Below are 13,700 nucleotides of genomic sequence, written 5' to 3'. Positions count from 1 at the left end.
GGCGTTGCGGTTGAACTGGGCCGGGGGATTGGATGCCACCTGGGAACCGAGATGATTTATTTGGGGGGCGACGTGCCGGGTCCCTGGAATATTTTGGTTAAATGTAAAGTGGAGGCCTGTGAAGAGACACGCGGGTGCGGCAGGTGAGGTTAACGGGGCTGCGAGGCGGGTTCCGAGAGTGGATGGGGAGCGCCGGAGCTGCTGGGAAAGTCTCCCGCGCGTTTGCAGCCACCGGAGGGTCGGTTCGTTTTCCAGCGTCTCTCCCGAGACTCACAAGACGCTGCGATCCTTTGCGGGGCGGCCCCGAGCAGATCCGGGGCGCGCACCGCGGAGGGGCGCAGGGCCAGAGCGGGGTCTGCGGTGTCCAGGCAGCGGCTCGGGCTCGGGCGCCGGGGCCTCCGCCGCACCACCTGGGCCTGGGCGCGGGGGCCGCGGGGCGGGCGAGGGCGCACACCTGGGGCGGGGGCGCGCATAGGAGGCGGCGTCTCCGCGGCGGGGCGGGCTCGGGCCCCCAGGAGAGCAAGAGCCAGAGCCGACGCGCAGCGGTCGGGACGCGAGGAGCCCCCGCGGGAACGCCGGAGAGTCCAGATTCCCCGGCGGTCGCGGGGTCCTGCCCGCCCTCGCCCCCCACCTCAGCCCCGGGTCCGCGGCCCCTCGGCGCCAGGCCCGCCCAGAGAGCGGGGAGAGTCTGGGCTCGCGGGGGGCCGGGAGCCTCCCCCCGGTCCGGGCATCCTGCCTGCCCCGCCCGCGGCCGCCCGGCTCGACGTCGGGGGGAACGCGGAAGGAGCCCCAGGACCTGTGCCCGCGAACCCGGAGCCCCCCGGAGCCGGCCCCGTGCAGCGGCCGGCAGGACCCGGCGCGGCCCCCAAGACCTCGCCGCGCACGGACTTGGGCCCCGCTCGGAGCAGGTCTGGGGTGAGCGTCCCCCGAAGCTCTGCCCGTGGCGGGAGGGCGAGCCTGGGGGCGCCGCGGACCCCGGGAGGCAGACGGGGCCCGGAGCTGCCGCCGGAGACCTGGAGCGGAGGGGGACGAGCTGCCGGCAGGACCGGCCCGGGACCCCGAGCCGCAGACGCAGCGGGGGGGGGGGGGAGCAGGAGCCCGACGCCCCACCCGCTCGCCCGGCGCTGACGGGGCCCCGCCACGGACCGCGGGACCCCCGAGCACGCCAGCGGCTGGGGCGGGGGCGGGGGGCGCTTTCTCCGCGGCGCCCGGGGAGGGGGAGCGAGGGGATCCTCTGTGCGCCCCCGGAGAGGAGAGTCGGGGTGGCCTTCAGCGGCCGGGGTGGGGGGAGGTTCCCCGCAGCAGGCGGCAGAGTCTCAAAAGGACGCTCAGAGCAGACCAAAGCGGGCGCCCAGGTCGGGAGCCCCGAACGTGGGGGACGCGGCTGCGGATCTCCCGGAGCAGCGGAGCCGCCTCCCGGCACCCGTGGGCGAGGCCCGTGGGCTGGAGAGCGAGGGTGAGGGCGGAGGAGCCTCAGGGGCGGGGGGGGGGGGCCCGGGATGTGGCCTGTGGGGGCGCCCGCGGCTGGGAGGGGCCCGGAGCCGCCCTGTGGGGAGCTGGTCCCCAGGACCTGAGCGCAGGGGCCCCCGGCAGCGGCGGTGAGGAGACCTGGAGCGGCGGGGACGGCAGTGAGCACCCCCGGGGCTGGGCGGGTCCCCCCAAGAGAGCCGAGGGTCTCAGACCTCAGAGTGCTCAACCTGGGAGTGCGGGGGGGGGGGGGGGTTGTCTTGCGCTGAGACGCAGCCCGGAGAAGACCCCGAGCCGGACGCCCCTGCTTGGGACGGCGGAGTCCCCCGAGACTGAGCAGTGGCTCCCCCTGGGGGGAGCGGGGCTGTGGGGGGCAGTCGGGAGCGATGGGGGGGGGCGTGCAAAGGAGCTGCTCGTTCAGCCTTCCGGGGTGCCCTGGCTGGAAGGAGCCGGTTTCTCGGTGTCTGCTGTGATTGTGCTCAGGTGCCGCTCACCTGAGGGTCGTGGCTGCGGGGTTCACTGGCCAAGGCAAAGCCGGGCGGGGGCCGTGGACGGAGGGTGCAGGCAGACTGCTCCTTTTGGGGTTTGCGCCGAACGCCTTCGGGGCTGCCCTGCGGCGGTGACAATGCGGAGCCTGTGGGGTGTGGGCTTAGCCTCGGCTGCCTGAGGGGGGCCCTGGGGAAGGGGCGGGATGCCTGCGCGGCTCACCTGAGCCTGGGGGGCTGCGGAAATGAAGGCTGCGGCCGAGGGCCAGGAGCAGAAGCGGACCCCCGGGGCGCAGCAGCGGAAAATAAGGGAGGGGGCATGCGGAGGGGGGGGCGGGCGGGGTCGAGGGCTCCAGGGACCCAGTCGGCCGGGCTGCGCTTTCGGGGGATCTGGCGCCCCCTACCGACACCTCTGCCGTGGCCCATTTTGTTTGTGCCGGCGTCGGCCGGTGGGGTGCGCGGGCCTTCTGGCCGCACCTGGGGCCGCACCTGGGGCCGCACCTGGAGGCTTCTCGGCTCTGCTCGGTCGTGCGCGGGCTTCTCCCCAGCAGGGATGCCGGTTGCCCCGGGGCGCCTGGGCTGGGGTGTCTGGGAGGTGATTTGCTTTTCCTGGCAGTGGGCGCGGTCCCCCGTCTGCCTGTGGCTAGAGAGGGGGTGTCTTCCCGGAGAAGTGACCTCGGGCCCCCGCCCGCGACGGCTTCGGGGCGCGCGCTGCTCCTGGAGGTGTGAGTGTGTGCGAGGGTGGAGGTGACGCCCGCGTCTGACGCAGCGTGGGCAGGTAATTTTCCATTCGATGCCCCTGTTTCTGCTTTTTCTTGTCATCTCATTCTCAGAATGCGCCTGATCATTGTCCTTTGGCAAGTGCTCTGTACTCGGGATCCCACATTTGCCTTTTGCAAGGGCGAGGTACTGAGATTTGTAGACTTCACCCTCTGACAAGAGATCCTTGGAGCAGAACTTTTGGAGACTTACTAAAATATGTCTTAATTCTCAAAATTGATACATTATTTCCCCTATGTCTAACTCCACTTTCAGGCTATTATGTTTCAAATTTGGGGGGATATTCTTTTCTTCTAGCACCCAATACTATAGTTGTCTTATATTGAAAGTTTTGTAATTGCCTTAATTTTTTCTCATTTTAAGATTTTTCTTTCTCAGCATTATAATTAAGATTTTTGCATTCATTATGCTGAGCACTTGCATAGAGTCCATGGTAAAATTCATTTTATGATATATTTCCATTTTTATTATAGAATTTCAATAAAGTAGATGATTGATACCTCTTTGTTCTACAATTTATTTACCCTGGATGTCAGGGGGAGACCGTAGAAGAGGACAGCCAAAAGGAAATCAGGCCTGAGCCAGCCACTGTGGAAAAGAAGCGCTTTCTGCTGGCTCTTGTGTTAGAAAAGCACCTGTCTGTTCCCCACTGTCAGCTGCTCCTGGGCTCTTGCAGGGGAACAGTGACAGGAGCTGCTCCTTAGACATGGGTTGGCAGCTACAGGTCCCCATCTCAGTTAACACTGTTCCCCAAGGGGCTTGCAGATGAAACAAACACGGTGCTTCTCCTAATTCTACCCAAATCCCGTGTCCCAAAAAATGAACAGGACTTCAAATACCAGATAGCCAACAACAATACGGAATGTTTCCCAATTCCTACTCCCCCAGGCCTGACACACCACAGGAGCCCCAAATTGAGGGAGACTCACAGACTCCCTCCCAAACTGAGGGCAACTGGACTCCCTCCCTGATGGGGACTACACACTCAAATGTGTATAGGCGAAGGACTTGGCCTGCACCCCTGGGGAACTGACAGCAAATGCCAGGGGATCGAGGTTCGCCACCCAGGTTCCATCTCCTCCAAGGTGAATCCAGGGGACAGAGAAGAGCTGTGTCTGTCCTGAGGAGGACTTAGGAAGTTCCCCCAGAGGAAAAAACCCCACAGCTGCTGGGACTACCCCCCCCCCAGGTCACTCCCTCTGAGCACCAGGTCAGGATGCCAGCTGGGATGCCCAGGTAACAGGGTGGCCTGGAGCAGCTGCTCTGCGGGCAACTGCTCAGTCCCCGGGAAGTCAGAGTTGGGGTTGGCAGAGCCCAAGTGGCATCCAGCTCGTGGCTCTGGCCTGCCCCATTGGTACCGACCACAGGCCTCAGTTTCCCTCAGCCAACAAAAGGAAATCAAGTTTGGGGAAAAGGAAAGTGGTTGAATTATTTGTGGACAAAGGAGGGCAGCAGACTCACGTCTGACAGACCACCACCGTCCTGCTCTGGGGCAGAGGGCAGGGGTCTTTATGCAAAAGGGGAAGAGGAGGGAGGGTCTGCAAAGGGGCCAGAGAAGTAGTTGGGGAGAGATGGGTGAGCTCCAGGCTGCTTTTTTCAGCTCCTTGGATGGGAGAAGACAAACCTGTCAAATTAGGGCAGAACTGCAAGACATGGCGGAGACCAACTTGTTCATTCCTTTCTGAGGGACTGGTCACGTGTAACTGCATCTGATGTGCTCCGGCAGCTCAAAGAAAAACCTCAGATTTATAATAAAATGCTTCTCTAGTTACGTTTCCTCCTTGATTTTTTAAGCTTGCTTTCTTTATGCATGCAAGAACTGGGGTGTAGGCCAGAGGTGCAGGGTGTGAGAGGATTCAACAGAGACAGAGTGGGGAGCAGAACTGGTGGATGGACTGAAATCCACAGCTGAGGGGGGGGGGCAGCGGGGAGACTGGGGAGGCCTGCTGCACCCTGTGGGTTGCTCCTGGTCCACGCGGGTGGAACTCATTCTTTAGGGTCTGGCCAGGGCTGGAGAGAGCCGTCTGTAACCACCTTCCACCCCGCCAGCTCCTTCCCTGCACAGGCACTGGCTGCCTGCCTGACCCAGTCCCGCCCCTAGGCCTGGGCTTCTTTGCCCTGACCGCCCTCAGCAGAGGCCTCACCACTCAAGGCCCCCACCTGGCCTGCTACCAGGAGACGCCAGGGGGGATCTCCAAGCAAAGCAGGGGCGCATGCACCCTGCCCAGCCTCCCCAGATCTCCAGCTGCTGCAGCACCAGGACTCAGAACTCTCTTAGCACCTCCCCTGGCAGACCCTCACCCACCTCCCCCTTTTTTACTCCCTTGTCTACAAGCCCCGGCCCTCAGCTCAAGAGCAGGATGGGGTGAGCAGACGCGAGGGGCTGGCTCCCCAGAGCACCCACAGTCACAGGCTTGCTTTCCCCAGCTCTGGCTCCCTGCCACTGGGGAAGAAAGGAGGCTGGAGGCGGGGTCATGGCCTAGGGGAGGTGGAAACCATGGGAAGCTCAGCGCAAACTTGAGAACCATTTCCACCTCAAAAGACACCAGGGCAACACCACAGGGAAGCCCCAGAAGTGAAAAAAGTACCTGCTCACACAGAGTCTGGACTCCAGCATCACATCTACCTTCCGCACACTCACACCTCCAGGAGCAGTGCGTGCCCCAAAGACGCCCTGGGCAGGGGGCTCGAGGTCGCTTCTCTGGGAAGACACCCCCTCTCCAGCCACCGGCAGATGGGGGAAAAGCAGGCATGAGGTGGCAGGCATGAGGGAGGCTGACTGAGGCTAACTGAGGCTGAGCCTAGTGCCCTTGGGGCTCACCTGGCCCAAGCCAGAGTCTTCCTGTTGGGCTGAGGCTCAATCCCAGGTGTTTCAGTTCATTTTCAGGCTTTCCCCTCACCTAACAACAGCAACTCAGCAGAAAACAGTCACCTTGAAGGCCTCCCTGGTTGGCCTAGGGGTTAAGGCTCAGCGCTATCACGCCTACAGCCTGAGTTCGATTCCCCACTCAGGGAGCTGACGAACATAGAGCGCAGCAGGCCTCTCTGTCTTGCCTGCTGCAGCATTATATGTTCTGTCTCTGGTGAATCCTCTCTCGCCTATCCCCCTTCCCGGGCCGCCCCTGGCCCACCCCACTCTCCTCCTCCCACCCCCCCCCAACTCTTTCCCCCACAAAAATGTACCTTGTTGGACTAACCTCATCCTCAGGATCAAGAACCCTGCCTGGGGGACAATGTCTTCAGCAAAATCCCACTCCCTTTAAGGTGAAGCCAGAGAGCGTGCAGTGCCAACAGACCTCCCTAAGCAAGGAAAGGATAAGCCCCACTTCCAACTCCAGAGCACCTGGCACAGCAAAGAATGAGGCAGCAAAGGGATAGACCCAGACCCAGGCTTAGTGAAAATGGAGATGGCTAGAGGAAGTGAAGCCTGTCAGTGCTGGGCATGTGTGGGTCAGGTGTGAGCAACAAGAGGAAGAGGAAGGCCCTTACACCGGTGCAGACAGGGCTCAAGCGGGGCAGTGGGACATTGGGTGAGGCTCCAAGGCATAGGGGAAGAGCTGGCCACCCCACCCCTACTTAACACCAGGAAAGGCTGGCCCCGGCACAAACACTTACGCCTGGGCGAGGCCAGACCTCACTGACAGCACAGGCTGCAAGAGCCAGGTCTCAGCAGTGAAATGCCAAATCCTAGTCCAGAGGACCCTCTACCACATAGTACAATCTCCCCTTTTAATTTTTATTCCACCAGATCTACGGTGCACAGATCTCAGGGTGTAGTCTTAGGAGTCAGTCTTTTTTCAGGGCTACAATGTATGTAAGAGAAGCAACAATTGGGGGGGTGCAATTGTATGGGGAATATAACCAAAATGATAATGCGTACATCGTGCAAAAAATGAAAAATGATGTAAGAATTATATAAAATAAAATATTAAAAAAAGAGAAGCAACAATTAGTCAGCAGCATTGTCCATGAAGGTCCAGTATGCCACTTTCCCATTCCTGGAAAATAGTCCATTATCCAATCCAAAAGGAAAAATAAAAAAACAAATATCTGGAGGCATTAGTCAAAACAAGACAGCAAATATATCAAAATCACAGGGGGAAAAATCTTAAAATTGGTTCAAATTATCTAATATAATGATTTTTTTTAAAGATTTTTTTATTTGTTTATTTATTTATTTATACAAGCACTGGGTACAGTCAGAAGCGCGGGAGGGTGAGAGAATCCACCAGAGCCAGAGCGGGGAGCAGAGCAGGCAGAGTGACGAAGTCCACTGCTGAGGGGAGCAGCGGGTGGCAGGAGAGGTCTGCGTGCCATGTGAGACCCTCGCCAGTGGCCAGGGAATGAACTGGCACTGCAGAGGCTGCGGGCAGCCCAGCGCTCACCTGCTGCACCTCCAGGTGAGGCCCTGTTCAAATTATCTAAAAACAAGTTCTCTCAACCTTGATCCCAAATTGTTTCAACAGCATAGCAAAAGTTTGCAAACTAAATCTACTTTTAATCCATATCGCCTATTTTTGCATACACTCCCAGGGCACAATAGCCAAACAGCAAGGGCAGCTGGCTCTGCCGGAACACTCCACATAGGATCAGAGCGAACTCTTGGCGTCCGGTCCACGTGGGCTTCAAGAACAAAGTTGGTCTCGCCAGACTCCACCTGGGCTTCCTCTTCTCAAGGGTACCAGGGCTTTTGTTTTTTCCAGGTCGTCCAGTCCTGCCCAGGGAGGCAGCTTCCTCACCTCCCTTGGTGGTCTCTGGAGCCCTATGGACAAAGCAGCAGGTTCTCCTCTTCTTGGTCCAGCTCTGTCTCAGCTTCTTGGAAGATCGCCTCTCACAGCCACACAATGACACTCCTCTCCAATTGCTTTTGTTTTAAGCAGACAAAGTCCCTATGGAAGTGATGCAGAAATAGACACTGACCTGAGTAGTAAAAATCACTACCACTCGTTCCATGCTGTGTCGGTATCAAGAGGAACGAAAAGGCAAACACGAGTTAGCCCTGCTGGAAAAAGAAAAAATAATAATTGAACATTGCCACATTCCTAGTCAGTCAAAATAAGCAAGCTTTGTTGAATCAGAACAAAATGCAACAAAATTACCAGTATTATGCCAAAACTTAGTAAAAATCAGTTGTATCTCCAACTGTCTATTCAGTCTGGAACACACTGGAATGTAGGGAAAACAATTTTTTTAACCCATCAAATTCCATCAATAGGAATCTGTTGAGGCCTTTCCTTCCTATTTTCTCCAGAAACAATTGCTGTAGGCATCAAACCATTGACGTATACAATACAAGGCAACAATCACCACTGACAATTTACATACCTGTCAGGGACTGAGAGGTTTATACACGTTTTAGAAAATCAATGTGAACATTTCTGTACATGTCAAAGTTTCCCCATTTTCCCAAGTGACAAGGCTTCCCTTCTAGTTTCACTCTCCTAGGGAAGCCAAATAGGACAAATTCATCTGATGCCTTTCCCAGGAGGAAAGGGAGAAACTCTGTGGGGTGTCCCAGGAGCTCTACTGAGGTTCCACAAGATTTCCTTGTATCAACCAAATGACAGGCTACCAAATTTTTACTTGAATTTAGATTTCTGCCATTTTTAATGGCCAATAAGTTTAGAAATTTTCCAACCAACCTGGCAAGCTTCCTTTACAGCTGACTAGAAAGTTCAAAGTAATTTTGACAAAACCAACTGAGCCTGATCTCAGAAGTCCGGGTGTGATCAGAAGAGGCCGCAGAATTCAGAGGAAGAAAAGGCCTCCTTCAAGTGGAGAACACTCTCTTCAGCTCACTTGACATCCCATTTTCACAGTGACTGGGAGACACTGAATCAGCTGTCTGACTAAACACATAATAAGAAAAATAGCAAATTTTTAAATAACCAAGACCTGATTCCAGACACTTGCTTGAATTCCTTACACAGGCACAAGGTTCAGATTCACAGAGCTATGTGCACAAAGATAGGACCAGGTAAGGGAAGTAGAAGCCCCACTCCAGGCCCACTGCTCTCATGGGGACAACCCAGCCCTTCCAGCCACCTGCCAGTGTTCACCAAGTCAGGGTTATCCCAGGTTGCCCACAGCCAAAGTGCCTGAGCTTACCCTGGATGTCAGGGGGAGAGTGTAGAAGAGGATCCTCACAAGGAACTCAGGCCTGAGCCAGCCAGTGTGGAAAAGGAGCGCTTTCTGCCTGGCTTTTGTATTAGAAAAGCACCTGTCTGTTCCCCACTGTCAGCTGCTCCTGGGCAGGGAAACAGTGACAGGAGCTGCTTCCTAGACATGGGTTGGTAGCTACCGGTCCCCAACTCAGTTAACACTGTCCCCAAGGGGCTTTCAGATGAAACAAACATCCAGCTCTCACCATTTTAACCACATTCCTGGCTTCCAAAAACGAACAGGAAACTCCAAGTACCAGAAACCCAAGGAAAATTCCCAATGTTTCCCAATTCCCACTCTCCCAGGCCTGACACACCGCAGGAGCCCCAAACTGAGGGAGACTCACAGACTCCCTCCTTGACAGGAACACTGATTGCTCCCAAATGTGTGCAGGGGAGGGGCTCCATGGGCGTGCACCCCGGGGAGCTGACACCAAAGGCCAGGGGACCAGGGTTTTCCACCTGGGTTCTGTCTCCTCCAAGATGAATCCAGGGGCAGAGAAGAGCTGAAGAGCTGGGCCTCTCCTGAGGAGGACTTGGCATGTTCCCCGGAGGAAACACCCCACAGCTGCTGGGACTCTCCCTCAGCCTGGAGAGAGGGCGCTCCCTCTGAGAATGGGGTGGGGTCTGGAAGACATCCGGGATGCCCAGGTAATGGGGGGGCCTGGAGCACCCCACTGCGGGGTGGGGGAGGCAACTGCTCCATCCCCAGGAAGTCAGAGTTGGGGCTGGCAGAGCCCAAGTGGCATCCAGCTCCTGGCTCTGGTCGCCCCATTGGTCCTGACGCCGGCCTCAGTTTCCCTCAGCCGATGAAAGGAAACCGAGTTTGGGGAACAAGGAAAGTTGTTGAAATGGTGGACAAAGGAGGAGGGCAGCTGACAGACCCCGTCCTGCGTTGGGGCAGAGGGCAGGGTCTTTATGCAAAGGGGAAAAAAGGGGAAGAGGAGGGAGGGCCCGCCAAGGGGCCAGAGAAGGGGTTGGGCGCTTTGGGGGAGCTCCAGGCTGCTTTTCTCAGCTCCTTGGATGGGAGAAGACAAACCTGTCAAACGAGGGTGACTGCCAGAGAAGGGGGAGACCAACTGGTTCATCCCTACCTGAGGGACGGGTCACGGGTAGCTGCATCCGACTCCGCAGCGCAAAACAAAACCTCAGATTCATAATAAAACGCTTCTTGAGTTACACGTTTCCTCCTTGATTTTTTTTAGCTTTTTTTCTTTATGCATACAAGAACTGGGGTACAGGCCAGAGGTGCGGGGGTGCGAGAGGAGTCACCAGAGACAGCGTGGGGAGCAGAACTGGCGGATGGACTGAAATCCACGGCTGAGGGGGGCAAGCGGGGAGACCGGGAGGTCTGCTGCGCCCTGCGGGCTGCTCCTGGCCTGCACGGTGTGTGTGTGGGATGGGGGGACACGGGACTCATCCTGCAGGGGCTGGCCAGGGCTGGAGAGGCCCCTCTGTAACCACCCCGCCCCCCAGGAGGCCCATGAAGGTGCCCTGAAATGGCCCCCAGTTCTCATGGGGAAGCTGAGCACAACCTGAGCTGCAGGAGAGACGGCGCGGCCTTTGCCATCACCACGGAGTGAAGCAGCTCAGGGCCGCGTCCTCCTGCCCCCAGGGACGGTGCGGGGCTCCTGACCCCCAGCTCCCTCCCCGCGCGGGCTGCTGCTGCCCGCCCTCCGGGTCCGCCCCAGGCCGGGGTTTCTCTCCCCGACCACCCTCCGCAGAGGCTGTGCCACTCGAGGCCCCGCCTGGCCTGCGACCAGGACACGCAGGGGGGGCGCCACTCAGAGCAGGGGCGCACGCACCCCGCCCGCCTCCTGATCTCCAGCCGCTGCATCACCGGGACTCGCCGAACCCTCTTAACACCCCCTGGCCGACCCTCCCCCTCTCCCCTTCTTCGTCCCTGTCTACAAGCCCCGGCCCCGCGCAGGACGGGTGAGCAGACAGCAGGGGCTCCCCGGCTCTCCTCCCCCAGCTCTGGCGGGTCCCGGGACCAGGGAGGGGACCCAGCCGCCGACCTCGCGACGGAAGCAGAGGGAACCTTCACAGAGTCAAGGCAAACCGAGAGCCCTTTCCACCCAAAGACACCTTCGCCGCACAACAGGGACGCCCACACTCGAAAAGAGGACACAGACGCGGGCGTCACCCCCACCCGCACACACTCGCACCCCAGGAGCAGCGTGCACCCCAACACGCCCGGGGCAGGGGCCCGAGGCCACACCCCGGGAAGACACCCCGCCCCCCAGGCACAGGCACACAGGTGACCCCGCCCATGGCCAGGAGGCGCAAATCTCCCCACCCAGGCATCCCACCCGCGAGAGCCTCCTGCAGCCCGACGTCCCTCCGGGGAGAAGCCCGCACTGACCCGGAGCCGAGGAGCCGCCAGGGGGCGCAGCAGCTGCTGCCAGCAGCCCCGGCCGGCCAACTGCGCAGGCGCGAATGGAGACACAGTGACGGCGCGGAAGCGTCGGTAGGGGGCGCCAGAGCCGAGGCGAGCCGGGCCTGAGCCCCGCCTGAGCCCCGCCTGAGCCCCGCCTTGCCCCTTCACCCCCTGGACCCTCTTACCTTGTTTTCAGTTGCTTCGCTCCCATCGGTCCTCTTCTGCTCCTTGCTGTCTGCAGCAATTTCACTCTGGCAGCCCCCAGCTCAGGTGTGCCCCGCAAGCATCCTGCCCCTCCCACAGGTGCCCACCCGCAGGCTGCGGCCCGAAGCCCGCACTCCCGAACACCCCTGTTTTCACCACCCCAGGATTGGCGCAAACCCCAAAAAGAAGCAGTCTTTCCTCACCCCTGAGTCCGCACACCATTTGCTGCCTCCACAGCCCCCACCTGGCTTTGCCTTGGCCAGTGAACCCCGCAGCCACGACCCACAGGTGAGCGGCACCTGAGCACAATCACAGCAGACACCGCAGAAACCGGCTCCTTCCAGCCAGGGCACCCCGGAAGGCTGGATGAGCAGCTCCTTTGCACGCCCCCCCCATCGCTCCCGACTGCCCCCCACAGCCCCGCTCCCCCCAGGGGGAGCCACTGCTCAGTCTCGGGGGACTCCGCCGTCCCAAGCAGGGGCGTCCGGCTCGGGGCCTTCTCCCGGCTGCGTCTCAGCGCAAGACACCCCCCCCCACCCCCAGCTGCGCGCACTCTGAGGTCTGAGACCCTCAGCTCTCTTGGGGGGACCCGCCCAGCCCCGGGGGTGCTCACTGCCGTCCCCGCCGCTCCAGGTCTCGTCCCCCCGCTGCCGGCGGCCCCCGCGCTCAGGCAGCCCTTGGCCGGGGGCACCGCCCGCCTGGGGAGAGCGCGCTCCCCGCGGGCCGCTCCGGGCCCCTCCCCGCCGCGGGCGCCCCCACAGGCCAGGCCCCCCCACCCCGCCCCTGAGGCTCCTCCGCCCTCACCCTCGCTCTCCAGCCCACGGGCCTCGCCCACGGGTGCCGGGAGGAGGATCAGCTGCTCCGGGAGCATCCGCAGCCGCGTCCCCCACGTTTGGGGCTCGAGACCTGGGCGCCCGCTTCTGGCGCGTCTGGGCGGGTTTTTGAGACTCTGCTGCGGGGAACCAACCCCCCACCCCGGCCGCTTCAGGTCACCCCGACTCTCCTCTCCGGGGGCGCACAGAGGATCCCCTCGCACCCCCTCCCCGGGCGCCACGGAGAAAGCGCCCCCCTGCCCCCGCCCCAGCCGCTGGCGTGCTCGGGGGTCCCGCGGTCCGTGGCGGGGGCCCCGTCAGCGACGGGCGAGCAGGTGGGGCGTCGGGCTCCTGCTCCCCCCCGCTGCGTCTGCGGCTCGGGGGTCCCGGGAGGGTCCCGCCGGCAGCTCCCCCCTCCACTCCAGGTCTTCGGCGGCAGCTCCCGGGCCGCGCCTGCCTCCCGGGGTCCGTGGCGCCCCCAGGCTCGCCCTCCCGCCGCGGGCAGAGCTTCCAGGGACGCTCACCCCAGACCTGCTCCGAGCGGGGCCCAAGTCCGTGCGCGGCCCCCGCCAGATCCTGCCGCCCGGGCCGGCTCCGGGGGCTCCGGGCACACGGGCAGAGGGTCCCGGGGCTCCCGGGGGCCTTTCGCGATCTCCCCGACAGCGCAGCTGGGCGCCGGGGGCAGGAGGCCCGGCCCGGGTGAACCCCGACTCTCCGCGCTCTCGGGCGGGCGCGGAGCTGAGGGCCCGGGGACGCGGGGCTGAGGTGGGGGGCTGACGGGCGGGCCCCCCCCAGCGCCCGGGGGATCTGGACTCTCTCCGGGCTCTCCGGCGTTCCCGGGGGGGCGCCTCCAGCCCCGGCCGCTGCTGCGCGTCCTTCCCGCGGCCGCTCGGCTGGGGCCCGAGCCCGCCCGGCCCTCGAGACGCCGCCTTAGAGGCTCCGCCCCGGCCCCAGGTGTGCGCCTCGCCCGCCCCGCCGCGGCGGCCCCGCGGAATGCCCGCATTCAACCCCCGCAGGGAGCTGACCCGCGCGGCGCAGGAGACCTCTCCGGTCTTGCCTGCTGCTCCCCTGGGCAGTGGATTTCAGTCAGTCTGCCTGTTCTTCTCCCCACTATCGCTGCTGAATCCTCTCACTTCCCACACCTTTGGACTATACCCCGGCTCTTCTACGCAAAAATAAATAAAATCTTTAAACAAAATTAAAACAAACTTTGAATTAGAAATTGGTAGAGATTTTACTCCATCAAAATATCATGCCAGTTAGTATTCATCAAATTGTGGAGTAACAGGCGCTCGAGTCTGTGAAATAAACTCTTAAGTAAATTTAGCTGATTTATTGAGTGCAAAATCCATATTCCTAGAGAGTTTTTGCTTGTGTTGCTAAATTTGCTTTCCTAAATGTTCTACTTATT

General features: G+C 60.7%; 1 protein-coding gene across 1 annotated transcript; it reads right to left on the bottom strand.

The window, feature by feature from the left end:
- Positions 1–632: 632 nt before the first annotated feature.
- On the bottom strand, positions 633–13,292 carry LOC119251550 (translation initiation factor IF-2-like). The gene is made up of 5 exons (XM_037518792.1): positions 12,814–13,292; positions 2,430–2,589; positions 1,962–2,078; positions 1,372–1,443; positions 633–1,013 (listed from the first exon to the last, which is right to left on the bottom strand). Exons 1-5 carry the CDS (start codon positions 13,290–13,292, stop codon positions 633–635), a joined length of 1,209 nt encoding a protein of 402 aa, XP_037374689.1.
- Positions 13,293–13,700: the final 408 nt, after the last annotated feature.

This window comes from Talpa occidentalis, unplaced genomic scaffold, assembly GCF_014898055.3.
Source record: "Talpa occidentalis isolate TD23 unplaced genomic scaffold, MPIMG_talOcc4v2.1 talOcc4.2, whole genome shotgun sequence".
Taxonomy (NCBI): Eukaryota; Metazoa; Chordata; class Mammalia; order Eulipotyphla; family Talpidae; genus Talpa; species Talpa occidentalis.
The sequence above is the reverse complement of the archived record's forward strand: the minus strand, read 5'-3'. Positions and strand labels throughout refer to the sequence as shown.